Genomic DNA, 27,969 nt, shown 5'->3' with positions numbered 1-27,969 from the left:
GCCGCCGCGCGGGCTGATGACGCGCGGGCACCGTGGGGAAGGGCGCAGGCTGATGACGCGCCAGCGCGCACGGTGAGCGGAGCGGCATGGCGTCGGTGTCGCTGAGCGAGGCTGAGAAGGTCTACATCGTTCATGGAGTGCAGGTAGCGGTAGCGGCCGCGGGTGCAGGCCGTAGCGCTCAGGGAGGAGGTGCGGGGTGGCTGCGTGGCAGAGACCGACGCACTGAGGCCTCTGCGGTCCGCGGCGAGAGTGCATCCCGCATGCCTCAATTTCCACAGGATGGAAATTCATTCCTAGCTTTTCAGGGAGCGGTAGGCCTCTCTTGAGGCTGCTGCTCAATGGAGGAATGTCCTTATGGCCTCCACGCCCTGAAGGGCCTGCGCCTGAGATCCAGTAACCGGAATCCCGGCCCGTGGACGGACATCTTCAGGCTTCGCACCGAGAGAGATGGAGGCCACGCATCCGAGGGGAAAGGCCTTCAAAACATAAACTAACAGCAACCCTCCCACTCCCCCACTCCCAAAAGGGAGTGGCGGGGGGTGAGGGGGTGGGGAAGGGACCGGAGCTCAGTAGTGGAGAGCTTGTCCTAGCATGCAGAAGGTTTTGGTGGCTGGCTCCTGTAATCCCAGCACTTGGGAAGTGGAGACAAGAGAATCAGGAATTTAAGGCCAGCTGAGCTATCAAGACCCAGTCTCAAGAAAAGTCGCACTGACCCGAGTGTATTGCTGACAAGTAGGGAAGAGTGGAGAAGTGATTTGTTCTTCTTTTGGCGGTGCTGGGGGTTTATCGTCATGGTCTTGTACGTGCTATGCAGGCGTTCTACACCGAGCCCCATTCCCAGCCCTTCTTTTCTCGTTTTTTTTGGGGGGAGCAAAATGGGGGGCGCGTCTTTGTATTCCAGGCTGTTGTGGGACTCACGTCGCCCTTCTGCCTTGACAGAAGGCATGCCCCATCACCACCTGGCTGAGACTGGTAGACAGTGGTGTAGTCGTTTTGGCTTAGATTCCTGGGAAGCTATAATGAATACATGATGTGTACCCAGTCTTGCTTTTGGACATTCAAGAGGAAGAGGTGAAGAGGGTTAACCTGACAACCATCTCTCTGGTATCATGCAAACCTCCTCCCTGCAGTTGATCTTGCGATGTAGCCGGCAGATTAAAGCAACGTGTCGCCATTTAAACTCCGTAATACAAGTGACGGCCATGGTCTTTTTAAAAATCCTATGACGTTCTGTTCTCTTCTGTGCTCCTTATAGGGTAGAAATGCCAATATTTAGTCAATAGGTTGCATATTAAACCTGATTAATAAAATCCAAGCCCACCACTCATTAGCTTTTCGGTTCAAGATTAGGAACAGCAGGGTATATGCAGAATGGTGTTGTGAGGGGGATGTAAAAATAAGGTGGTCAGCCCTGGGGAGAAATGGTGCTTCCCTTTCAGGTTTGTTTTTGTTTGTTTGTTTGTTTCTGTTAGAAATGTGGCTTTGTCCTAAACATTCATGCCACGTCATTAGTCTTCATGGTGACTGCGCTAAAAGCTGCTGGGATTTAAATCCTTCAAATTGACAGGAACTGTTAAATGACCTGAAGAAAAAGGCTCCTTGTAAGAGTTGGAAAGCTTCCATTCAGCTGCAGAACACCCTCTTTGATAATAACCATAACAAGCAGTGATTGGCCCTGGTGATTCATCTGCTTTTCTTTTCCAAGCTGTATCCTTCTCAGCAGCCACTTATGCCCAGCTTCCCTTCCATCTTGGTGAAATCTGCCGCCCCCCATCCCTGTACCTTTAATTTCACGTGGCTTCTCCATTCCCTGTATCACATTATGGCCTAACAACTCTTTACTTTTTTTGAGGCAGGGTATCACTATGTACCCTTGGCTCTCCTGGAACTTATAGAGATCCACCTGCCTCTGCCTCCTAAGTGCTGGGACTAAAGGTGTGTGCCACCATGTTGGGCTAGCCTGACAACTCTAGAGATCCAGTTCCACTGAAAGAATTGGTCTGTGCTGCTCGTGGTTCGTTACCCTCTGTGTGGCATGCTTTGGATTACACACCTACCACGGCTGGCCCTGTAACTCAGGTGGCCACTCCAGAGCTCTAAGCCCTGTGGGATATTCGTTGTCTGTCCCACTGAGTGGTTTAACTGTAACCTCATAGCCAAACTAGGTCGTGACTGTTGATTGGGCTTTCAAAGACTTTCCTCTTGGGGCTCTGTCTGAGCTGTTTCACTGCTTTGTTCTTGGCTATTGGAGGAGGACAGCTTGGCTGATGTTTTCTGTATTTCTGCTCCTTTTCTATGGCTTTACCTTTTAGCTTATGTCTGAGTCTGGTCTTCCAAGGATAAGAAGTAGCTACTCAGTCTGACCATTCGGAACTGAAACCAGTCCCTAGCACATTTCCTGTTTAGCCCTTTGCCCTTTCTATTCACAAACCCGTGGCACAGAAAGCCCGTGACCTTATCGGGCCACATCTTTCAAAGGGATGCAGAGCTGCTCAGGAGAATCGGAGAGTGAAGTAACAGTTGCTGTCTAGTTTTACTTGGCATTTCTTGGGCCTGGTCCCGCAAAGCCGGGCCAGATGAGGATATTTTCTACTAAGAAGACACTTAAATCTCAGTTCTCCGTTAAGAATTGATGAGGTACTGGACATGTCAAAATAAGATGAAGGGGTCGCCTTTGAGTATGCAGTCATCCTGATTATGTTGAAGTAGTAACACCAATTGCCTTGTACCACATCCAGGTAGCAGAGTTGTTAAAATGACAAATGTAATAGCTATGCAAGTCTCCAGGAGCTAGCCCAGCAGCCAAAAACCCCCAGTCTAAGGTGCTTCAGTCCCTGCTGAGAAGGGCAGGGTCCATGCCATCATGATGCCCAGAAGCTGTTTCCTTCCCTGTTGACTGGAGCCTTCAGTCTTGGGTGACTTGTCTTAAGTATTCAGTATATAGATTGATCCCTTTGCTTCTCAGACTGCAAATAAATAAATAAAATGCATGGTAAGGCTTCAGGTGCTGAACCAAGCCAGGCAGATCCAGACACTTCCCTCAGAATTTTATAAGGAAAAGTCATTTTTTTAAAAGTGCTCTTAGTTCAGTGATGCATGGACAGGTTGTTTTCTCTTTCTGTTTTCATCTTGCGTTACTTTGGAGAGACTGGAACGTCCATTAAACATGAAAGGAAAACATGCAAGTTTTCATTCAGCTCACTCGTCCACTTGGCCTTCCCTAGAAGGCTGAGGGTTATTAGAGGATGGAGAGGCACGGTCCGATGAGGTCCCGTTTTCTGATGACCACGCCGCCCCACGTGGAATCAAGTCACAAGATGACATTTTAAAGGCAGCCCTTGAAACCCTGCGGTTGATGGCATGGCCTGCTGCATTCAGAGTCAGCCCCATCCTGATCAGGGCACCTCAGAGAGCTGGCCACCTCGTCTCTGAAGGTTGTCTGTGCTGACTGTTAGGTGGAGAGACCCTTTGAGAAGGTACAGGCTGCGCAGAGTGGTGGGTGCTGCTCACTGGCTGGGGGATTTAAGACACTAAGTTAGTAGATATGGCAGTAAAGAGTAGCTCATTGAGCTAGACATTAAATTCTGCTGCTCTCCAAACACGTCTCCCGATGCAAGAGGATCTCTTCCAGTGAAAGAGTGAGTTGAGCAGGTGGCTGCGCGTAGACTTCACGTGATTTAGGTGTTTAATTCCTCTCAGAAGTTGCCGAGAGGGTTAACACGCTGAAGCAGATATGACAGATGGTCAGTGTAGTATTGTGGGTGGGAGCATGCAGCAATGTTTTGTTTTTTTCTGTTTGTTTAACCTCTCAAAATAAAGTCAGATACATAGGCAGTTAGCCTGACAGTTTAAAGATAAGAATTGATAATCATATATTTAAGAGCAATAGTCTTTCTTTGTTTTCCCCTCTATTTTTGAGAGAATCAACCCTTTGAGGACCTGGTGAAGTTTATTGTTATTTTTAATTATATGTGTGGTTATATACACAAGTGAGTGCAGGTGCCAGCAGAAGCCAGAACTGTTGGATTCCCTGTGAGCCACCCGATGTGGGTCCTGGGAACCCTACTCAGTCTAGAGAGGCAGTATGTGCTCTTAATCACCAGGCCATCTCTCCAGCCCCTTGTTAACTATTTTTCTTTTCTTTTCTTTTTTTTTAAAGTGGGCTAGAGGAATGTCTCAGTGATTAAGATCACCTGTTTCTCTTGCAGCGTTCTCTTCCCAGCACCTACATGGCAGTTCACAGCCACCCAGCACTCTAACTCCAGGATCTGATGCCCTCTTCTGACCTCCTCTGGCACCAAGCACACACATGGCTCACATATTGACATACATGCAGGCAAAAGACTCAGATATAAAGTGAATGAACCTAATTTTTAAAAATTCAGAATAAAAAATACTTTCAAGGGTATTTATGAAAAATGAGGACGATCTCGATGAGATGGTTTGGGGCATTTTATTGTATGCAATGTGTATTTGAAAAAAGAGAAGTATAAAAAGAACATTAAAGGACTAGAAAGATGACTCAGAGGTTAAGAGTACTTGCAACTCTTGGAGAGAGCTCACACAGCTGCTTACAACCGTATTTAACTACTTCCCAGAATTCACTGCTGCCTTCTAACATCCCTGGGCACCAGGCTTGCATGTGGTACACAGGTAAAACACTCATACACGTAAAGTAACAATAAATTTTTTTAAAAAAATAACATGTAAAATGATATACTACCCTTCATATATGAAAAGGGAATTATTGCCCAAAAGTAGATCATTATCACAAGAAAGCCAAGTTGTTTCTATAGCGGGGTCCAAATTCCAGACTTACACAAGTATGCTTTTTGTAATAATGCTTAATTTTAAAAGAAAGCAGTTAAAAAATATTTATCTGCTCATTTGAATAGATAAAACACAAGATAACGCCGGGCAGTGGTGGCACACACCTTTAATCTCAGCACTCAGGAGGCAGAGGCAGGAGGATCTCTGTGAGTTCAAGACCAGCCTGCTCTACAGAGCAAGTTTCAGGACTGGCTCCATAGCTACTAAGAAACCCTGTCTCGAAAAAAGAAAGAAGAAAGGAGGGAGGGAGGAAGGGAGGGAGAAAGAGAGAGAGAGAAACAAGATAAACCAGATCTAAATGAGAGACCAAGGGTGGATGGGAAAGGTGAGAAGAGGTATATGTGGTGGACATAGTACAGATAAAACAAAGGATGTTACACTGGTATTCCATACACACACACACACACACACACACACACACACACACGAGTAAATAAGTAATTAAGAGAAGCCAGCCTTCAGTGAACCCAAACTGAAATATAAATAGTGACAAATGAGTGTGAGTTACAAATGAAAACTAACAATAGACATAGACAGGTAAGAGCAAAAGAAACATGGTATCTAACTGTACTCTACTGCAAAGTTGATTCCTATGGGGAGAATGGTTAGCATGTATATACTGAGAGAATATATGGAGGTTGGGGGTAGATAATGACAGCCAGGTTGCTCTCTACCTCCACCTCTAGGGATTTCGTAGTGGAACTCAGAAGAGACTTACTAAGAAGAAAAATGAAGTCTGGAATGAACTATGAACATTAGGTGGAAGTGAGCTATTGATTTGAACTCCTAGCTTCTTGAACTAAATGACGATGTGTTAATTAGTGTGTGTGTGTGTGTGTGTTTGTGTGTGTGTGTTTTCCAGTTCTGTTTGCGATGAAGGTTTAGAAACAGCGAGCTTAGCACCCAGATCCCGCTGTTTGAGTTCTTTATGCCAGTAAGAGGATCCAGGGCTCCTTGGGGAAGGGGAAGGGGAAGGGGAAGCTAACCAATTGCCACAACATGTTGTGTTGTCAGAAACATGGAAGAGTTGAGAGCACAGAGCCAGCCTAAAGGGACCAACATGCATTGAGTGAGAAACATTAGATTAGAATCCGACATGAAATGGACATCTATGAGTTGTGCTGTTGTAGACAATGGGAAACAAATAATTGGACAGAGGGACAGGCAGCACATAGCCACTCTGGTGCCGTCTCGTGCTGCAGGGTTAATGGAGCGCTACTATAGAGGACCGAGTGGGAGTTCCCCTCAGCTAATGCTGGGAGAGCATTCAGAGTGCCGGTGGGAACGGGCTGTGTTGTGACCTAATCACAGAAACAAGCTCACCTGCATTAGTGTGTTGACCCTGGTTTAGAAAGTTAAGTATTCAGGGTGTGCATAACAGGTCTTGTAAACTGAATTTGGGGTGAATAGCCTTGAGGATTTGGAGAGGGGTGGGGTGACTTTTTGTTGTTTTGTCCATTTTGCTTGCTTTTATGCATGTGTTGTGTACATCCAATGTGGCAGGCCTTTGTGGTCAGACACATCTGACATGAAACCATTGCTTTGTCAAAATTAAGTGAAGGATAAGTCACTTGAGTCTTTCTTATATTAACCTGGTAGTATTGTTAGTGAGGGCAGAATTTGGGGTGACAATTGACTGTATTTCTCTAGGGGAGGAGGGAGTCTAGTCTGTCTGAGATGGGATCACAACCGAAAGCTGCTGTTCCCTTAGGAAGACCTTCGGGTGGACGGCCGTGGCTGTGAGGACTACCGATGTGTGGAGGTGGAGACGGATGTGGTGTCCAACACCAGTGGGTCTGCCAGAGTCAAGCTGGTAAGTGCTGTGGGCATTGTTCATACCCAGGTGGGGAGGTGGGTAAGCCTTAAGGGTTGGTTACAGGCCCTGCTGACATTGGTGCTGGGGAGACCCAGTCCTTAAGCCATACTGGGAGAACACATCTCTCCAGATCCAAAGCACCCCTCATCTCAGACTCCCGTAGCCCAAGCCACAACACCGTGCTTGTCTGGAAGAAGAGTGTGGTCGTTTCTGAGCAAGGACTCTTGTATGTGTCTACAGGGTCATACAGACATCTTGGTGGGAGTGAAAGCAGAAATGGGGACACCGAAGCTGGAGAAGCCAAATGAAGGCTACCTGGAGTTCTTTGTTGACTGGTCAGTACCGTGCAGGTGGTTTGAGAGGACGAGGAGTGCGGGGGATGCATAGCACGTGGGAGGCATTGGGTTCAACCTCTGCCTCCCATTGGAAAAGCAAAGATTGAAAGATGAAGATTCAGGGCGTGACGGTCAGGTTTGTTCAGCCATTCATTTACCTAGGAAGGATTTACTCACTTGTAAAGTGTCAGGCAGTAGAAGTACCTGACCTTGTTCTAATCCCCTGGCTCTTGCTGAGGGTTAAGTGAAGTTGTAAATGATAAGGTGCTTTGGAAAGCACCAAGCAAAGGTAAATATGGATCATCTGATCCACAATACCCTGCGTCTCTTCCTGCTCTTACTCTGCAAAGAACACTTGTTTTGCTTGGCAGGTGGGTCTGGGACCAGTCAAACAGCCTGGCGAGCTGGGAAAGTGGCCATAGTATCGGCAGCAAGTGTGCTGGGAAACACCAGGGCTCTATGGTATCTGCGTCCAGCCCTGGGCCAGAATGTGTGACCTCAGTCTATACCTGAATCTCTTCCTCTAAAAGGGCGAGGCCTACACGTGGTGATAAGTGAAAACAGAGCAGCTCCTAGGCGGTGACCAACACTCGTGAGATTCAGAAACCTTATTTCTTTTCCTTTTCCAGAATTGGGACTTGGGAATTTTTTATTTTGTTTTATGTGTATGGGTGGTTTGCCCACATGTATGTATCTAAGCACCACTTGGATGCCTGGTGCCATTGGAGACCAGAAGAGAACAGTAGACCCCTGGAGCCAACGTTACAAACGGTTGTAGATGCTGGGACTCGAACTTGGGTCCTGCAACAGCAACAAGTGCTCTTAACCACTGGGCCAACTCTGTAGCCCCAAGGACTAGGACTTTCTATTGTATGGCCCTGCTTTGGTTCTAGGAACTAGTGTTGACCAAAGCAGGCCTTTGTCGGAACACAGCCCAAGAATGAAGTCCTGTGAGAAAACTCTAAGAAAACTAGACAAGAGTCTTATGACCTCAGTTTCTTCAAAAACACAAAATTGTTCTTGAAATGTGTGTCAGTGCCTCCCAGGTGTAGCGGGCGGGAGTGAGTTCACTTCAGATTATTCACTGCCACTGACTGTTATTTGTTTATATGACTTTATGGAAAAATGTGTTTTTGCCATGTGCAACTTGTCCTTGTGATTATACACAGCTTGAACTCCCAAGAGCTTTACTCGTGTGGCCTTCTTAACCCTCAGGGTAGAAATTTTCTCATGTTCTGAATAAAGTTAGCTATTGCGTATTTAGGCTCCATTCTCCCCGTTTCTACTGCCTCTGGAGCAGCATTCTTACGATCACCTCTTGGCTTCTGCTAGGTCTCAGTGTGTGTATATCCTGTGGTCCTAAGACCTCCTCCACATGTGGAGGCTGATTAGAGGGACCATAGGACTTAGCATATAGTTGTGAGCATGGCTGGAATTTGTCCTAGCTTTGCAGATGCAGCAACTGACTTAGGACATTTCTCCCACTCAGATTTTTCACCTATGATTTTTAGTAGGTGCAGTCACATAGGCTCACACTCCTAGAAGGAAAGCATGGAACCAATTAGCAAAGTCTAGGCATAGTGGCCACATAGGTGGGCCCATCTTGGTATGGTAGTTAATTTTCCTATCTTCATTTCCAAACACAAAAATTGGTCCTCGCTGGACCCCTGTGAGAAAAAGACAAATGATGTGTTTAGAGAGGAGGTGCCTGCCCAGGGTCAGGTGGCCAGAAATGTGACTCTGTTTCTTGCTCTTTCTGCTCCTACAATAGAGGCCAGTTTAAGGATGTTGAGCTTGGGAGGAATACTGTCCGTTCCTCTTTCTGGCCAGTTTTCTTCAGCTCTTCCTCCACCCCCAGCTCCAGCCGTCTCCAGTCGGTTATCGTGGGGCTGACTCATCCTGCAGTGAGGTGGACGGTGGTGCCATCACCTGCTTTGCTGCTGCAGGAAGCAGAATGGCTTCCCGGCCTCATCTGCAAATCCCATTATTTACAGACAGGAGCTGTAATTGCTTTCCTTTCCTCCCGTGTTTTCTGCCCTCCTCGTCCTGGGCGACATGCTAGCTGCATCATAAGGAGTGCTGTACTCCCATGCTGGGGTGCAGCAAAGGAAGGGTTTCACTGGATTCTCGGTTTGTGGCTTTTTCCAGGAGATGTAAGCTGATCTGTTCCTCGTCACCCCTGGGATGCACAGCGACAGCCCAGAGAACGGCTTGTGCATGTTCATCCTAGTAAAGTGAGTTAGTGGTGCTTGCCTCGGGAGTGGAAGGATGTGGATGACTGCATTTTCCCCGAGTCACTAGCCCTGTTCTTGCCTAGATCCTGTCTTATCTCTACTGAAGTCTGTGACAACACCGAATCAAGCCTGGGTCCAGAGAGATGCCTGACGTTGAGGTGACCGTGGATTCACACAGCCTAGATACAGAATGAAATAGTTATGTCTGTGTGTGCACCATCCTTGCTCTTAGCAGAGATTCTGCTGGTCTCAGGAAACACTGTCTAGCATGGGAATCACAGTGTTCTCCCCAAAGTATGACGTGCAAAAATACCATGGCTTGCTGCAAAGTGGAATCCCTCTGGCCAGAATTCAGAGAACTCGTCTCACTGTGTGCTGTGTGTCTGAATATGAGGAAGGGGCTCCGCTTAGCCACTGTGCTGGCCCCTTCCTTATCCTAGGTGTCAAAGCAGGGTGACTCCCATGTTTGAGCTGCTTCCTCTCAGGATTTAGTTTATGAAGCAGCCTCACTGGCTGGCTGTGAAGGCTGCCTGCTGGTCTATTTTCCTCCTTTCTGAGTCTCTGAGGACCTCACTCGGAGCTCCACTTCCCAGGGAGTTGTGAAGCCTGTCAGGACGGTAGTGGATCCTAGCTTATTTACATGGCTCCACTAGCGTGGTTGGCCCCGGAGGCAGTCACACCCGTGCTCTTGGGTGTGCCTTCCTTTCCTCTTAGTCTTTTTCTCCTAATCCCCATGATTAAGCCTATATTGAAATATCTTTAATAAAACTTCCAACTCTACTATCAATAAAAATAAAGTAAAAAGAGGGTTGGGGGCATAGCTCAGTGGTAGAGGGCCTGCCTAGACTCTACAGTGAGGAGCAGAGGTTTGTAGGTCAGTAAGTAACAGAACTCTTGCCTATATGGGAGGTACTAGGTTCCTTCCCTAGTCACTCAAAATAGATAAATAAATAAAAAAAATTCTCAGAGGAGACAAGACAGAAACAGAGAAGGGTCAGTAACACAAGTAAATTCGTTCCTTGTTTCCCCTTATCAGTGCTGGGCTCCTTAAGAGTCACAAAACCATTTGATGCAGAAGTGGAGTCTGCCAGGCCCTGCGGCTGCCATCTGTTCTAGAACTCACGTGAGACTCTGGAGGCCAGTCCCTTTCTTGCTGTCTAGAAAACAGAAACGGCTCTCGGGTGCCTGTGGACGTGCCCAGCAGTATGTATTCCTCACACTGAAGAGCTCGCTGGAGAGCTCCTGTCTGCGGCCTGTAGCAGTTGCTCCCCACGGGGAGGAAAGAGTTATAATTGGTGTTGGCATGGAGTCCCTCCTGCTACTCTGGGCCCAGCTTGATTTAATTCCTTATCAGCAGCTTCCAGGTTTTTATTGTTTTAGTTCTCAGTTGTCCTGGTCTCAAAGCAAATTGCTTTTCTGCTTCACTCTCTCCAGGTTTATCTCTTTGGGATGATAGTATGGACCCGGGTAGGTAATGCTCCTTCCTGCCATGGTGAAAGACTGTGGTCCGTCTCAGCTCACTGGAAAGGCACCAGCTACCCTGACCCAACCCGACTGCAGCAATGCCAGGCTGCTCTGACACTAATCTGGAAACAAAATAGACCTCCAACCTTTTCGTGGGCCTTTGCCTTGTTTGTAGTAACTGAGAAAGGTCCATTTCAAGTGAGAACTCTTAAACTTTAAGAAAAGTTGGTTTGCCGGGTGGTGGTGGCGCACGCCTTTAATCCTAGCACTTGGGAGGCAGAGGCAGGCGGATCTCTGTGAGTTCGAGACCAGCCTGGTCTACAAGAGCTAGTTCCAGGACAGGCTTCAAAACCACAGAGAAACCCTGTCTTGAAAAAAACCCCCCAAAAAAAAAAAAAAGAAAAGAAAAGTTGGTTTCCAGGATGAAAGAATTCAGTAGGCTGCATGTCAGTCTGAGCTGCCACTAGGTGGCAGCCCATTGAGACACACTGCTCAGCTGACTTTGATCTGAGCTTTTGGACCTGGGAAAGGCTTGGGTTTTGTTTGAGGAATCCAGGAGAATGTTTGTCATGCTTGGGTTCAGCATGCCAAGTGTCTGTTATTTCCCTTTGGGATCGTAACTGAGTTTTGGTATGACCGTGTGTATTTTTCCCAAGCACAGAACCAGTCTTGGAAACCTGGTGTGTAGAACTGTGTATCTGTTCTTTGCCTGTCAGGGGAGCCCCATTCTTGGCTAAGGGCTGGGGGTGGTGACAAAGCAGAGAATTGGCTTAGAACGCCATTGAGTTGGCTGTTCTTGGTCTCTGGGGCTGATGGCATCATCAGCAGAAACAGATTTTAAGGCAACCTTGAGAATGTGCTGCTGTTCTTGCCACCCCATGTATACGGGAGGTTCTGCAGTCTCAGAAATGAGTGTGCGCACACACAGGAGTCAGCCAGGGTCAGCCTCTCTCCCAGTAGCCTGTCCTGTCCATAGGCTGCATAGATTTTCAGGCTATGTTAGTGACAAGGGAGCGGTGTGGGCCCAGAGTCAGGAGTCTCACTGCAAGTAGACCTAGCTTCGCTCTCACCCTACTCCAGTTAAGCAATAGATGTGCAGGCAGCAGGAACCGAGTGGAGGGGATGAGTCAGAGGGTGGAGAGCTGGGAGGACCCATGTTCTTCCAGCTGCTCTGGGAGAGGGACTGGTGCATGCTTTATGGAGGGTTTGATTTTATGATCTACTGTGATGTACATGTAAGCAGAGGCCTGGCATGACCAGCCTTTGTATGTATGTATTCTCTCTCTCTCTCTTTCTCTCACTCACTCTCTCTGTCTGTCTTAATTTAACAGAGGTTTTCATTAGACTAGCTTTCTTTGACTGTATCTGTGGTCTAATAATAGGTCCCATGACTAGAACACCCATTCGTTATCAGAGGCAAAATATAAGCCCCAGGCAAAGCCAGTCTTAGATCACACTGGCAGCTGAGCCACAGTGACACATCAAGGTAAGGCCTACAGTGCCTGCGGAGTTAGGCCCTGAGCTCTTTCGGCTCTGTGTGACCTCCAGCAAGTTATGCAACCTGTCTGACGCTCGTAATCTAAACTGTGTCAGAGGTTAAGGGTGTAGCTCAGTGGTAAAGAGCTTGCCTGGCGTTTGTGAAACCCCAGTCTTATTTCCCAGTACCACAATTAAAAAAAAAAAAAGATCAGATAGTTGGCCCTGCCTATGATTGCTGTGAGGATGAAATGGCCTGGTACAGCTGAAGTGCTCAGAGTGGCGCATGGCACATGGTAACCACGTGGGAAGTTGTTTGTGTTTGCCTCCCTGTAAGATGAGAAATGCCTCCTGGGCCCTAGGTCACAGACACCTGAGAGGTTCTAGTTTCTTTTATGTGGTGCTGCTTTATTTTTCCAGAGGATTTTTTTTTTAAAAGATAAGGTCTTGCCAGGAAGTGGTGGGGCACACCTTTCATCCAGCACTTGAGAGGCAGAGGCAGGCAGACCTCTGAGTTCAAGAACAGCCAGTCTCGAAAACCAGGAAAAAAGAAGAAGAAAAGACAAGGTCTTACTTACTGTGTGGCCCTGGTTGGTCTGGAAACCACTGGAAACCAGGCTGGCCTCAAATTCACAATCACTTGCCTCTACCTTCTTGAGTGCTGGTATTAAAGGTGTGTACCACCTTACTCCACTACCAGAGAATTAACATGCCTTTAGTCAGGCCTGGGAAATGCCAGTGTCTCTCTTGTGGAATGTGTTGCTCATATTGTGTGGGCCCTTTGTTTGGGTGTGTGCCGTTGTTCCCTAGCTAGTACCTGTGAGGCATTTGGTTTTTAGTCACTGGAGATGGTCTCTGTCGCCCTTTTCTCTCAGCTCAACTGTTGCAGAGGGTCTCTTGTGTGTTAGGAGCCCCAGTGATGGATAGAACCTTCATCTCTGCTCTGCCTGTCCTTCATTGCCAGAATGTAGTCTGCCTCCACCCCCTTCATTTTTATTTTATGAGTATGCATCTTCCATGGAGACCAGAAGAGGTTGTCAGATCCCCTGAGACCGGAGTTACAGGTTTTTGTAAGCAGCTATGTGTGTGCTAGGAAAAGAACCTTCTGTTGGTTTTTTGTTGTTTGTTTGTTTTCGGAGATAGGGTTTCTCTCTATAGTCTCGGGTGTCCTAAAATTCTCAGTTTGTAGAAACATAGACCAGGTTAGCCTTGAACTTGGAGATTTGCCTGCCTCTGCCTTCCAAGTGCCAGGATTAAATGCATGTGTCACCATGCCTGGCTAAACCTGAGTCTTCTAGAAGAGTGGCCACTGCTCTTAACCATTGAACCATCTCCAGTCCCTCCCTGGCTTTTCTGTGCTACCCAAAGCATGTGCTGTGTTTCCCATGCTGAACACTTAACTCTCCTCCCTCCCTCCCTCCCTCCCTCCCTCCCTCCCTCCCTCCCTCCCTCCCTCCCTCCCTCCCTCCCTCCCTCCCTCTCTCTCTCTCTCTCTCTCTCTCTCTCTCTCTCTCTCTGTCTCTCACTTCCTGTTATCACCCTACAGCTAGGGGCCATGCAGACAGTACTGGACCATGGTTGCAGAATCTCTAATCTTCCTCTCTACCTGATTGTGAACTATGCTAAAAGAATGAAATGTTCGAAAATAAAAGGTTGCTTAAAATGGGTAAAGTTTTCTTTAAGTTAGCTTAGTCCTAAAGAAACAGTGGGGCCTGGCTTTGTGGGCAGATGAGTATAGGCAGTTGAACTGGGGGAGCTGTGAACGGCTCCCGGGGCTGTAGATTACTGCTTTACCCAGGGGCTGGGAAGTTGGACATGTGCCTGCTGCATTCGGCAAACAAGCCCTGAGGACAAGCATCTCTGATTGGTTTATGCACATAGGGAACATGGGATTTGATATTGACTGCTTGGTGTTGAGATTAGAAACCGGATGGATGCTGCTGGCTGTGTAAAGGTGCCGTCCTTGTCTTGGCTGTTTCTCCTCAACAGAACTATTTTTCACTGCTGTAGCTGAGGTTGACAAGAAGCTTTGGAAATCACTACGTTGTTATAGCAGTGTAGAAGGAGCTGCGGGCAGGCCTGCTTTTCGTCCCACCCAGCTCCCGCTCGGCTAGCTTAGCCCAGAAATAACAACACACAAATTGTATTCATTTAAACACTGCTTGACCCATTAGCTCTAGTCTCTTACTGGCTAACTCTCATCTCTTGTTTTAACCCATATCTAATAATCTGTGTAGCACCACGAGGTGGTGGCTTATCTGGAAGATTCTAGTGTATGTCCATCTTGGGCTGGAGTTTCATTGTGGCTGCCCCAGAGAGGAGAGGCATGGCGATTGCCTCACTTCCTCCCAGCATTCTGTTCTGTCCACTCCACCCACCTAAGGGCTGGCCTATCAAATGGGCCAAGGCAGTTTCTTTATTAACCAATGAAAGTAACTCCTCCATCATGGCAGCAGTGAAACTTCTCCATGTTTTTAAATTTGGCTACTGCTTGCTAATAGTAAAGGAAAGAGCAGGTAACCAAGTTCTGGGATTCTCTTTTAGACTATATCACTAAGCAAGATTCCTTTCATCATTAAGTAGGTGCGTGGGCCCAGATTGGGCCACCATGCTGGTGTTGCTTTCCCAGAGACCCGCTTTCCTCTTGCTGCTTTGATAGCTACTTTCCTGGGGTCTGAAACTTCTCGGCCCTCCAGGAATAAGAGATATTTATCCACATATATCCCACTACCACCCCCACCCAACTTTCCCAGTCTCCAGTGTCCTGTGCTAGCATGAGCTGATCCCTTCCAGCTGATTTCCAGGAGTCAGGAAACTTCTGCAGTTGACTTTGTCAAGTCTGCGCTGAAGCAGCTGCCCCTTACCTTTCCTATTGCATGGTGAGTAATGTTTACTTACCTCACAGACTTAATAGGCTGCTTTGTGTCGGTACAAGACTCTCAGAAAGTCCTATAATGCCTTTGAGTCGTGCCCAAGTGGTGCATGTGAACTCTTGTTGAGGTCACTGGGCGTAGTAAGTATCAAGAGTCCAAAAAGGAGTGTTTTCCCTCTTAAAAAATACCAGATGACGTCAAATACAGATACCTAACAGGTCAATTGTGTTCTGCTTTTGTTCCTCTTCCTTCTCTGTCCTGCTGTCATATGTCCCTTCTAAGACGTACCAAACGGTTTGACACTGATGCTACCCTGAAAGCCAGGGTATGGAGGGTGAGAGACCACTCTGAGCCACACGTCACAGTCGTGAGACTTCCCAGCTCCACAGGCCAGCCTGAGATAAGTGTTCATTTTACTCTGAAGATAAGAGTTCATTACCAGCTGAGGTTCACATTACCCCAGTCTCTTCCTCCTTGGCTGAAGAAGGCCTCTGCCTGAAAGCCTGTCACCCACTGACGGGTACAGGGCCCAGTACTGGGCTAGGTCACTGCACGTACCTGTAGGCCCAAGTAGCTAATACCTTCTCTCATCTCGGTGACTTCTTTTTTCCCTTTTGCCTTATGCAGGACAGGACAGCTCTCTGCCTTTCCCCCCCTGGTGGTATTCTTTGTGCCGGCTCTCCAACCTTCCATGGAGAACAAGTTCCTTTTGTTGGTAGAGACTCACACAGCTTTTCTGTTGCTGTCTTGTGTAGTTCAGCCAATGCTACCCCAGAATTTGAAGGGCGAGGAGGTGATGACCTTGGCACCGAGATCGCTAACACCCTGTACCGGATATTCAACAACAAGAGTAGCATAGACCTGAGGTCCCTCTGCATCAGTCCTCAGGAGCACTGCTGGGTCCTCTACGTGGATGTGCTGGTGAGTCACCTGCTATCCCCGCCCGGCACCACCCTTGTTGAGGACCTGCTGGCTTCTTTCCTCCTCGTGGGGAAGTGTTTTCAGCCTCCACCGTAGGATTATTTGGGAAGAGGTAGTCTCCCATAATCTTCTATTTACAAGATAAATACAGAGCATTAGTAAGTGGTACACATAACACCATTCTATAATAACATTGTAGTCATAGCAGAGTTATACCTAAGATTACTCATAGGAGTTATCAGGTAATTGAAAACAAGGATCTTCTGGAAGGCACCAGACATGTCAGAGTTTAGCAAGTTGGCACTTTGTGTGGAATGGTAAGTTAACCTCTGAGAAGACACTAGAGACCTAAAGAAGAAAGAAACCAGACTGTTGTCTCTGATAGTGGAAAAAAGAGACCTACAGAAGTAAAGACCTTGCCAGGCAGTGGCGGCCACACCTTTAACCCCAGCACTCGCGAGACAGAGGCAGGTGGTCTCTGAGTTCCAGGATAACCTGGTCTACAGAGTGAATTTCAGGACAGCCAGGGCTACACAGAGAAACCCTGCCTTGAAAAAACAAAACCAAAAGAAGAAGGAGAAAAGAACTCAGCCAGTGTTAGTGCCTGTGCTTGGCCTCCCTGGGAGGACTGAGCCAGGATCGAGGCTTCACCTAGAAAGAAGGTTTTTTCCAAGGGAGGCTGGAACATACAATAGGATTTGAATACCCTGTTCCTGTTTCTCTGACTAGGACATAGATAATCACCTGAAATCACTGCTGCTCTGTACTTTTAGGTTCCATGAATAGTAATAACAAGACTTGTTGGGGATTAGAAGCTGCTGTGCTGTATTGTCAGGAAGAACTGTGGGTTCCCCTTCAGTGTAGTCTGTTAGAACTCACCCAGGGCTTACGGGCAGGAGCTGACCCTTGGGAATGTATGCTGTGTGTTTTGCTCAAAAACCTGAGAAAGGGATCCTTTTTTTTTTTTTTTTATTTTTCAAGACAGGGTTTCTCCATAGCTTTTGGTTCCTGTCCTGGAACTAGCTCTTGTAGACCAGGCTGGCCTCGAACTCATAGAGATCCGCCTGCCTCTGCCTCCCGAGTGCTGGGATTAAAGGCGTGCGCCACCACCGCCCGTCGAATGGGATCCAATTTTTAATTCCAGAATTTTATTTTCATCTGGGTCTTAAGTGTGTGGCCAGCAATGGGCATTTCTGTACAGCTGGATGTTGTTAAAGGTTTTTTCTCGGGAGGGATGATATTGCACAAATACATAAATATCACGCCCGTCAAAACCAGAAAGAGATCTGTGACTTCTCCATCTCCGTGAGGAGTCTGGCTGTCGGCTTTTTTCTCAGAACCTCGACAGAGGCCTCTTGGGAGGGCGGATTTGCTGCTTCCCTGTGAGGTGTGCTCTGCTCTCACCTGCGAGAGTCTACCCGGGCGCTCATAATCCTGTATAACATGGAGTGGTACAGGTCTGAGCAGTGGGCATGTGTCTCGTTACTCACATGCTGGAGGAGTCCCTGCCCCGTACATGCAGTATCCTTTGTCAATCATTGGATAGTGAAGGTCGAAGTGAGGCAGGCGGTGCAGCTGGGAGTCGTCTGGGGCGAAATCAAGTCAGCCACTGCTGAGGTGCTGACCCTCCTGCTTGTGAGAACATTAGACCTTGCATGTGTGTCTGTGTAACTGCAGCTGTGGACTAGCAGCACCGTAGTTAGGGGGCATTCACTCTCCTCATTGTTTGGGCTAGCCACGGAGAGTAGCCCACCTTCTTATTTTAGTTAATTGATTAATTTATGGGTTTTGTTGTGATGGTTTGTTTTTTGTTTTGTTTGTTTTGAGACAGAGTCTCATTATGTAGTCCTGGCTATCCTGGGACTCACTTTGTAAACCAGGCTGGCCTCAAACTCACAGAGATCCCCTTGCCACTGCCTCCTGAGATTATAGATACGAACCGTCACACCTGGGTTCATATCTTTTTTTTTTTTTTAATATGCCTTCAGCATGACCTAGGAATCTGTTTCTTAGCTGGGTTAATGCTTCATGATAATTAATGCTGACTTTTTCTTTCCTTTCTGTGCCTCTCAGCTGCTGGAATGTGGTGGGAATTTGTTTGATGCCATTTCCATTGCTGTGAAGGCTGCTCTCTTCAATACAAGGTGAGTCTCCCTAAAGATCAGTCCCGTGGGCCTGCAGAGAACTTACAAGGAATCGTACTGTCTAAAATGTTAAGCTCCAGGAAAGAGATTTTGTAAGCTAAAACTAAGTAAGATATGAATATTTTTGTTTATTTATTTTTTATTTTTTTATTGATTCCATTGGTAAGCATGTACCATGTACAGTATGAGGAAAACAGAGACGCATACACTGGCTTCAGGTCCTCTGCCTGTTACAGGATGGGCCCTCAGAGTTGCCTTTCAGTTTCTCATGTTCCCCTTCTGCCCATAGCACCTAGCACAGAGCAGGTGCTCACACGTTCCTCGGGTGTGTATGGATGTTCTAGGAGGGGAGCAACTTGGTTTGTGTTACGGACAATGGTTCCCCCCCCCCCCCCCCGTGGTTACCTTCATAGATAAGACTGTGAACACACACACACACACACACACACACGGAGCTAAGATTTGTGTTGACATTTCTTTATTATGTCTAAAGAGAGTCTGGCAGCTGAGGAAATGTGGGTGGGTGGATGGGGTTCATTTCCTGAGGTATCCTGGGTAAAGTGATTGAGGCTGTCGGAGTAGCTGAGTTGGTAAAGGGCTGAGGAACCTTAGTTCAATTCCCAGGGCACACACCTGTAATCCTGTGCTGGGAAGGCAGAGATGAGAGGATCCATAGCAGTCCCAGCCAGCCTGGCTAGCGGAGTCAGCAAGCTTAGGGTTCTGATGGGAGATGCTGTCAGGAAAATAAGGTGAGATCAAGGAAGATACCTGAAGTCCTCTGACCTCTGCACATGTGTAAACTGTGCACACCATCTGCACAAGCCGCTAGAAAGAGAAAACTTTGAGTGAGCAAATATATTTATTCTGGAACATGGTTTTTAATGGTGAAAGTTGAACAACCTGAGTCTTATAACATGGAGATTAAAACACACACAGCAGCATCTTCAGAGGCTTGTTAACAAGGAAAAGCACTCATTAAGATTAAAATACACACAGCAGCATCTTCAGAGGCTTGTTAACAAGGAAAAGCACTCAGTAAGTGCAGCTTTCACATCCCGTTAGATGGTTGTTCTAGTTTGATTTTGGCTCTTGTGTCTGGTATGTCTGGGAAGACCTCAAATGGTCACTGTTTTTAGTTTTCAGTGCCCATGTTATGGACAGTGTAACACAGATTTTATACCCTTTCTGTTGTAAGTGTCGACTCCAGGACAAGTAAAAACAGACTTACAGAAGAGCTTGCAAGGTGGAGTTCTGATAAGATCGGGAGCTGTAGTGCCCTCCACCCTGATGAGACTGTGTGCTAGATCCCACCAGCAGCAGCCAGCGCCTGGGCTTTGTCAAAAAAGGGAAGGAGCAAGGGGCTTGTCATCAGAAGCAGCTTAAAGTGGGATGAGTCTGCTTGACTAGCCAGTTCCCGTGGGTGCTAGGCATGGCATTGGGGAAGCTGTTTGCTCTGAGGGCGTCCTAGGAAAATTGATGCCAGCTTGTGAAGCCTAGTTATCCAGATACTGAACGGCTGTCGGTCTCACCCCCAAGCAACAAAGAGCAGTGATGCCATGATGCCCTTAGAGGATGGAAAGGCCTTTGTACATGGAGCCCTCAGAAAGAGCATTTGCCACTCAGCTGTCTTCCCCAACCCTTTGCCCCACTGTGTTGTCTTTCCATATACCTCTCCCCTTTCCCTCCCTCCTTTCCCTTCTTTCCTCCCCCTCCCCATCCCCCCAGTGTGTGCGTGCGCACATGTGTGCAGGCTTCTTTTTTGACATAGCAATCCCGTTTCAAACGCTTACTGTCCAGGTCAGATAGGATATTACTTAGTACTCCGGGCCCCTGACATGGAAGCTCTACCTTATCCTTTGACAGGTGGTAAGGATGAAAACAAGATGGGGTTAGTGAAACTCCTGCTTGTAAGATGGGAATTTCAACTCCTGTTCTCAAAAGAGGTTATGCTTCCTCCTTCCAGTAGATGAACATTTTAATTGTGCCTCTGTTTCCAGGATACCAAGGGTTCGCGTTCTGGAGGATGAAGAGGGGGCAAAGGACATCGAACTGTCTGACGATCCTTATGACTGCATGCGACTGAGTGTAGATAATGTCCCCTGTATCGTCACCCTGTGCAAGGTGTGAGCTTATCTCTTAGCATTTTTGCCTTCTGTAGGGTGGTGGGCCTCCTCCAACCCTGGCCTGTTGAGATGCCTTCACAGGCTGAGGTTGTAGTTGTACAGACCATATAGATGTAGGTTTAACCCAGGTCTCATAATTCCGTTCCATTAGAAGCATCATCTGAGGAGTCCCCAGAGAAGGCTGCTTCATCATCAGTGGGGTTGCCACGCTCCCTCTGCAGACCCTGCACGGAATCTCACTGCTAACTCATTTTCCCTAACTCCTCTGCCCGAGTCCAAGGCAGCTGAATGCTGTAGATTCTCAAACAGTATCCTCTGTGCACCCCGATGTCCATATACAGGAACTGGGGGCTTAGGGCCAGCCCTAGGTGTCACATGTCAGGTATGGTTCCCACAGAGCCCTGAGGTTTGCAGAGCCTGACATCTACCATAGCCTCAGGCCTGTGTTGGCTGGGCTTGTGACTGATTCCACAAGAGACTCGTTATGTAAAAACGAAACTGAGCCGGGTGTGGTGGCTCAAGTTTATTAATTCCGGGACTCAGTAGGTGGGGACCAGAGGACTACTACCAGCTTGAGACCACCCTAGCCTATATAACAAGTACCTGGTCAGAGCTGCACAGCAAGACCTTGTTCCAAAACAAAACAAAGCAAAAGCCAAGTTTCAGTCATTTGATTCCACTGAAAGTCCTTTGAGAACTGGGACTGTAAAGAAATGTTCACAGGGTGTTGGGACTGAACCTAGCTCTGGAGGGTGGCCTCATTTTGCCCGTCCCTTCGCGTGGCTCTCTGGATTCACTGTTGGAGTGAACAAGATGTAACATGGCCTCATATACGCATCTCTCACCTCTGTCCCCTGTTGGAAAGCCTCGTGGGCTCTGTCCTGATGACTGTGTTCCCACCTCCCTTGTTTCCATTTTGTCTTTTTATTATATTATTTACAAAATGGACCACATTAACAGTTAACAATGTTCCAGCAATTTTCAGATGGGCAGAATTTAAAGTAAGATCTGGAATGAGCCATGCATGTTCAGTCTTTGTAGACTTTGTGTCAGGGGACTCTGGGATCTCTGATGTAGCATTCACATGTGTTTTGGTTTTGTTTGTTTGTTTTGTCCGTTTTTTTTGGTTTTGATTTTTTGAGACAGGGTTTCTCTGTACCTTTGGAACCTGTCCTGGAGCTAGCTCTTGTAGACTAGGCTGGTCTCGAACTCACAGAGATCTGCCTGCCTCTGCCTCCCGAGTGCTGGGACTAAAGGCGTGCGCCACCACCACCTGGTGCTTACGTGTGTTCTAAGAAGCCCTGATCTTGCAGATTGGCTGTCGGCATGTGGTAGATGCCACACTTCAAGAGGAAGCCTGCTCCTTGGCCAGCTTGCTAGTGTCAGTGACCAGCAAGGGAGTCGTGACATGCATGAGGAAAGTGGGCAAGGGAAGCCTGGATCCTGAGAGCATCTTTGAAATGATGGAGGTAAGGCCATGGTGCTGGGCAAGCCTGGCTAGGGGAGCTCGCTGCTTCCCACTCTTCATTTTCTATGTGTCTTCCTCATTCACACCCAGGACCCCAGCCTGGACCTGGGAGAGCAGAGGGCCCTGCCAGCAACTGTTTTATCTTCAGCAAGTCTCTCCTCTAATCCCCAGTGGCTGCATTTTGGTCTGAGAATATTGACTTTGACCATGTAAAGAATCAACATAATTGCCGGGCGGTGGTGGCGCACGCCTTTAATCCCAGCACTCGGGAGGCAGAGGCGGGCGGATCTCTGTGAGTTCGAGGCCAGCCAGGTCTAGAAGAGCTAGTTCCAGGACAGGCTCCAAAGCCACAGAGAAACCCTGTCTCGAAAAACCAAAAAAAAAAAAAAAAGAATCAACATAATTATCACAAGATGAGGAACTGAATTCCTGTCCCTTCCAAAAAGAGTGTAGATGAGAACAGCACTAAGGAGTGACCTCTCTCAGGTTCTCCACAGCCTGGAGGTGTTGGGGAAAGCTAGCAAGCGTCAGGTGCGACGCTCTGGGGATGGGTGAGAAGATGGCTCAATGAGTGGAGCGGTTGCCTCACAAGATGAGGACCTGAGTTCAGATCCCCAGCACCCTCATCAGCTGGGCAGAGCGGTGCGTGCCTGTAATCCTAGTACTGGGAGGCAGAGACAGGTAGATCTGGGGGCTCATTGGCCAGCTCCTCTAACCAGTTAGGTGAGCTTCACCTTCAGTGAGAGGCCCTGTCTCAGAAACTAAGGGGAAGAGTGATGCTGACCTCTGGCCTCCACATGAAAGGACATATCGGGCAGTGTGCCTTGTCCCAGGTGTAACCCGTCCCTTGGCCAGCAAGGCTGTCTCTGAGGAGCAAAGGATTTTCTAACGACCTGCATGCCAGGACTCCAGGCATTTGGGCTCAAGAGTAATATACACAGAGCACTTGTCTTTTGATATTAAAGCAAACAAAACATGATGTGACGTTTACAGTTAGCGTAAACAAACACCAGTACAAGGAGGAAATCCACCTTGTGAAAGAGCTGAGAATATTCCTCCCACAGAGACAGTGTGGGCGTGCCGGGGCTTTCCCTTCAGGCCTTGCTCTCACTTGCGTTCACTTATCATAGTTTATTCTTTATACAAGGCCTCCTGTGGGGGGACATTCTATGCTGTGCTCCATTCAGAGCTCATAGCTTTCCTGCACAGGCTTCTGCATCCAGGGGTCCCCCAGGCTGTGCGTGCCAGCTCAGGGCAACAGGTGTCTCCTCCAGGGTGGGAAGGATGACTGCCTGAGCTGCTCTGAGGATATGAAGGGCCAGGGGAGAGCTGGTGTGTCCTCGCCTGACCTGTTCTCTGCTCTTCTCAGCAGCCTGGGTTCGGGTTTCTCTACATGCTGTTAGGACCCCCCTCCCTCCAAAGGACCCCTTTAGACAAGAGGAGCTCACACCTTTCCTTAGAGAGGGCTCACTTCGTCTGGATGTTTTAAACAATAGCAAAGATTTATTGTGCACTGCATGCCAGGACTGTCCTTAGTGTTCTTCCCGATCTGTTACCCTCACAGTTCATACAGTTTGAGATGAAGAACCTGAGGCATGTAAAGGATAAGCAGATCTCTCTGGAGTGCTGTAGCTGTGCCTCCAGGACTGTCAGCCTGTCTTTGCCATGAGCTTAGGGCCAGGGCTTCAAGGTGGTTGGGAAGTTAGCTCCATCAGTGAGCTGAGCATAGGTTTCCCTGACTGGGAGTGAGGCCTGCAAACTTGGCTCAGGGAGCCATTGGCTGTGACTGTTCTGACTGCCCGGAGGTTCAGTGGGAACCTCTGAGGAGCACTGCAGACTGAGGCCTCTGCTCTCCACCCCTGTTGTCCTTGCCCCCACCTCTCCTCATCTTTCTCCCACCTTCACTTGCATGAGTAATCAGACCTCCTGTTTCATAGAATTGGATATCCTTCTAGTTTGTGTTTGCATGTTGTGTGGGCACACATGTGGGGAGGTGCTTGTGCACATACGTGTGCATTCACGTGGCGACCAGAGATTGACAAAGGAGTCCTCAGCCATTCTCCACCGCATGTATAGGGGCAGAATCTCTCACTCCAGCCCAGAGCTCATCAGTCCAAGCAGTCTAGCCATCCAGCTGTTCTAGGGATCCCTGTCTGGCCGGCTCCTGTGAGCTGGGATCGCAGGTGTGCTACCACATCTGCCCATCCAGCTGTTCTAGGGATCCCTGTCTGGCCGGCTCCTGTGAGCTGGGATCGCAGGTGTGCTACCACATCTGCCCATCCAGCTGTTCTAGGGATCCCTGTCCAGGTCCCTGTGAGCTGGGATCGCAGGTATGCTACCACATCTGCCCATCCAGCTGTTCTAGGGATGCCCTGTCTGGCCGGCTCCTGTGAGCTGGGATCACAGGTGTGCTACCACATCTGCCCATCCAGCTGTTCTAGGGATCCCTGTCCAGCTCCCTGTGAGCTGGGATCGCAGATGTGCTACCACATCTGCCCATCCAGCTGTTCTAGGGATCCCTGTCCAGGTCCCTGTGAGCTGGGATCACAGGTGTGCTACCACATCTGCCCATCCAGCTGTTCTAGGGATGCCCTGTCCGGCTCCTGTGAGCTGGGATCGCAGGTGTGCTACCACATCTGCCCATCCAGCTGTTCTAGGGATCCCTGTCTGGCCGGCTCCTGTGAGCTGGGATCGCAGGTGTGCTACCACATCTGCCCATCCAGCTGTTCTAGGGATGCCCTGTCTGGCCGGCTCCTGTGAGCTGGGATCACAGGTGTGCTACCACATCTGCCCATCCAGCTGTTCTAGGGATCCCTGTCCAGGTCCCTGTGAGCTGGGATCACAGGTGTGCTACCACATCTGCCCATCCAGCTGTTCTAGGGATGCCCTGTCTGGCCGGCTCCTGTGAGCTGGGATCACAGGTGTGCTACCACATCTGCCCATCCAGCTGTTCTAGGGATCCCTGTCCAGCTCCCTGTGAGCTGGGATCGCAGGTGTGCTACCACATCTGCCCATCCAGCTGTTCTAGGGATCCCTGTCCAGGTCCCTGTGAGCTGGGATCACAGGTGTGCTACCACATCTGCCCATCCAGCTGTTCTAGGGATGCCCTGTCCGGCCGGCTCCTGTGAGCTGGGATCGCAGGTGTGCTACCACATCTGCCCAGTGGTTACTGGGTGCTGGGAATCTGAACTCCAGTCCCCAATAACTTTTCGTAAGTAGTCATACCTGGAGACTCACCTGCATGACAGTCACGGCGGGCCAGGATAGACAGAAAGGTTGTGATGGGTTGTGACCGGCCTGGGGCTGGTATAGGCCTGGTGTCTCTCTCTTTGGCACTGCGATCCAGTATAGTAGCAGAGTCACAGCAAAGGCTGTGGGAGCATTCAGAGCTTGCCATGGAGATTTGGGGTGGTGCATAGTATTCTTTGTTGTTTTTTGGAGACAAATTTCTCTGTGTAACCCTGGCTGGCCTGGAACTCAGAGGTCCACCTACCTCTGCCTACCTGGAATCAAGAGTGTACACTGCTGGGCGGTGGTGGCTGTGCCTTTAATCCCAGCACTTGGGAGGTAGAGGCAGTCGGATCTTTGTGAGTTCAAGGCCAGTACGGTCTACCTGAGCTAGGGTCAGGAGAGGCTCCAAAGCTACAGAGAAACCCTGTCTCAACCCCCCCCTCCCAAAAAAAGAGTGTGCGCCACTACCACTCAGCTGGTGCATTGTAAGTCTTAAAATGATTCATGAACCTGAAGATAGGATAATAAAGATTTTGTTTGGGGGACCTTTGGTACATTCTATATGTATTCATTTAGTCTTTTTTTTTATTTTTATTTTTGGCTGCCTGTTGTGAGACTGCTAATTACTGAATTAGAAGGTAGTCTGACCTCACGTCAAACCCCTGAGCACCTGTGTGTAGCACCAATTCTAATTGTTCTTAATAATAAAATCCTGGAGTCATAGATATCAGGGTAGATGCTGAAAGATCAGAGAAATAGAGCAGCCAGCCAGTAGTTGTTATCCGTACTGAATCCTCAGACCGAAGGGGTGACCCTGTCTCTATGAATTCTCAGACTGAATTCCCTGAGCTCCTGTCTCCTCCTGCCCTACTCCTCTCTCCGCCCAGCCATACTCGTTCCTGTCTCCACCTCCCTAGTGCTGAGGTGTGAGCCACTACTGATTGGCTAATCCTAGTTTTAAAAAATATTTATTGATTTATTATATATACAATATTCTGTCTGTATATATGCCTGAAGACCAGAAGAGGGCACCAGACCTCATTACAGATGGTTGTGAGCTACTGTGTGGTTTGCTGGGAATTGAACCCAGGACCTTTGGAAGAACAGGCAATGCTCTTAACCACTGAGCCATCTCTCCAGCCCCTGGCTAATCCTTTTTTAGACTGACTTAATCTCCTGTAGCCTAGGGTGGCCTTGAACTCATAGAGATCTGTCTCCTGATTGCTGCGTTAAAAGTGTGTGCCACCACTGCCTGGCATTTATGGCTAACTAATGTGGCTAGCTCCACACTCTGATCTTCAGGCAAGCTTTATTTGTTAAAGCACAAGCAAGATATCACCACACTTGTGCCTGGGGGTCTGGTGCCAGATGAGTTAGGAATGGCTTATTCAGATGGCCTGGTTGGTCTCTGCTCCTTCGTCAGCAGGAGAGTTCTTTGTGATCTCTATGCCTTATTGTAAGGCAGTGTGCCTCAGCCAGGTTTGGTTGGCAGTGTAGCTGTTTATTGTGGCAGCGGGAACATTGACAGTTGGCAGTCTTTTCTGGCCCTCGGTGCTCTATTTGTGTGTGTAGAGGATCTCCAGATGTAACCATGATGCTATTGGGATTTATGGTTCATTTTTTTAAAAAAAAAATATTTATTTATTTATTTATTATGTATACAATATTCTGTCTGTGTGTATGCCTGCAGGCCAGAAGAGGGCACCAGACCCCATTACAGATGGTAGTGAGCCACCATGTGGTTGCTGGGAATTGAATTCAGGACCTTTGGAAGAGCAATGCTCTTAACCTCTGAGCCATCTCTCCAGCCCCTTATGGTTCATTTTGTATTCATTGAAAGTTCTCGGGTGAGCTAGGGTGTGTGGAATGTGTGCCTAACTTGTGGGGGAAATGAAAAGCTGCTCAAAAATGTCAGTGATGCAGACAAGTGTGTGTGTTGGGCAGGCTGGCAAGCAGGGGAGCTGCTGGTCAGTGCGTGCCTCACCAGTGGGGACCTCTCTTACAGACTTTGTTTTGTTTTACTCTTTGGTTTTGGTGGGCCCATCACCAAGCTCCCGAATGAATACATGGAGTCGTCTTCTTACTTATGAATGCCTGGCCTTAGCTTGGCTTGTTTTTAGCCAACTTTTCTTAAATTATTCTGTCTACCTTTTGCCTCTGGGCTTTTACCTTTCTCTATTCTATATGCCTTTCTTTACTGCTTACTCTTGCTGTGTAGCTGGGTGGCTGTGTAGCTGTATAGCTGGGTGGCTGTGTGGCTGTGTAGCTGGGTGACTGTGTAGCTGGGTGGCTGTGTAGCTGTGTGGCTGGGTGACTGTGTAGCTGAGTGGCTGTGTGGCTATGTAGCTGGGTGACTGTGTAGCTGGGTGGCTGTGTAGTTGTGTAGCTGGGTGACTTGGTGGCTGGCCCCTGGTGTCTTCTCTTCACACTCCCTGATCTTCTCTCATTTATTCTCTGTGCCCGCCAGCCCTGCCTATTTCTCTCTCCTGCCTAGCTATTGACTGTTCAACTCTTTGTTAGACTAACCGGGTGTTTTAGACAGGCAAAGCAACACAGCTTCACAGAGCTAAACAATGGACTATAAAAGAATGCAACACATCTTTGCATCATTAAATGTTCCACAGCATAAACAGATGTAACGCATCTTAGAATAATATTCTCCAACTCTCTGTCCATCCCTGTCATCTGCAGAGCAGCAAGCGAGTGGGCAAGGTGCTGCACATGTCCTTGCAGAGCGTTCTGCACAAGGAAGAAAGCCTGGGGCCCAAGAGGCCGAAGGTCGGGTTCCTGGGATGAGTTGTCACCACTCCGGCGGACTGTGGTTATTTCACTTTTGCATTGAGACTGGTTTGTATATATTTTTCTTAATTGTTAAAATTTAAGTCAACATTTGTACATGTAAAAATAAAGTCTATTTTCTGGTCTAATTTGGTATTACTAGCATCTCCAGCTTTATACTGGGACTTAGCAGTCTGCTGCCGAGAATGGAGGTGAAGAGGGTCTCTGTCCTCCAGGGAGCTGCCTGCTTCCCAGGTACAAGAGGATGATAGCAAA

General features: G+C 48.2%; 1 protein-coding gene across 1 annotated transcript; it reads left to right on the top strand.

The window, feature by feature from the left end:
- Nucleotides 1–27,842, top strand: Exosc7 (exosome component 7). The gene is made up of 8 exons (XM_075964042.1): nt 1–143; nt 6,542–6,643; nt 6,887–6,981; nt 15,784–15,949; nt 18,023–18,093; nt 20,091–20,214; nt 21,530–21,685; nt 27,607–27,842. The coding sequence occupies exons 1-8, from the start codon at nt 87–89 to the stop codon at nt 27,709–27,711; spliced, it is 876 nt and encodes a 291-aa protein (XP_075820157.1). The 5' UTR covers nt 1–86; the 3' UTR covers nt 27,712–27,842.
- Nucleotides 27,843–27,969: the final 127 nt, after the last annotated feature.

The sequence above is a fragment of the Microtus pennsylvanicus genome, chromosome 3 (genome assembly GCF_037038515.1).
Source record: "Microtus pennsylvanicus isolate mMicPen1 chromosome 3, mMicPen1.hap1, whole genome shotgun sequence".
Classification (NCBI taxonomy): domain Eukaryota; kingdom Metazoa; phylum Chordata; class Mammalia; order Rodentia; family Cricetidae; genus Microtus; species Microtus pennsylvanicus.
Note: the sequence above shows the minus strand (reverse complement) of the source record. Positions and strands in the feature narration are given on the sequence as shown.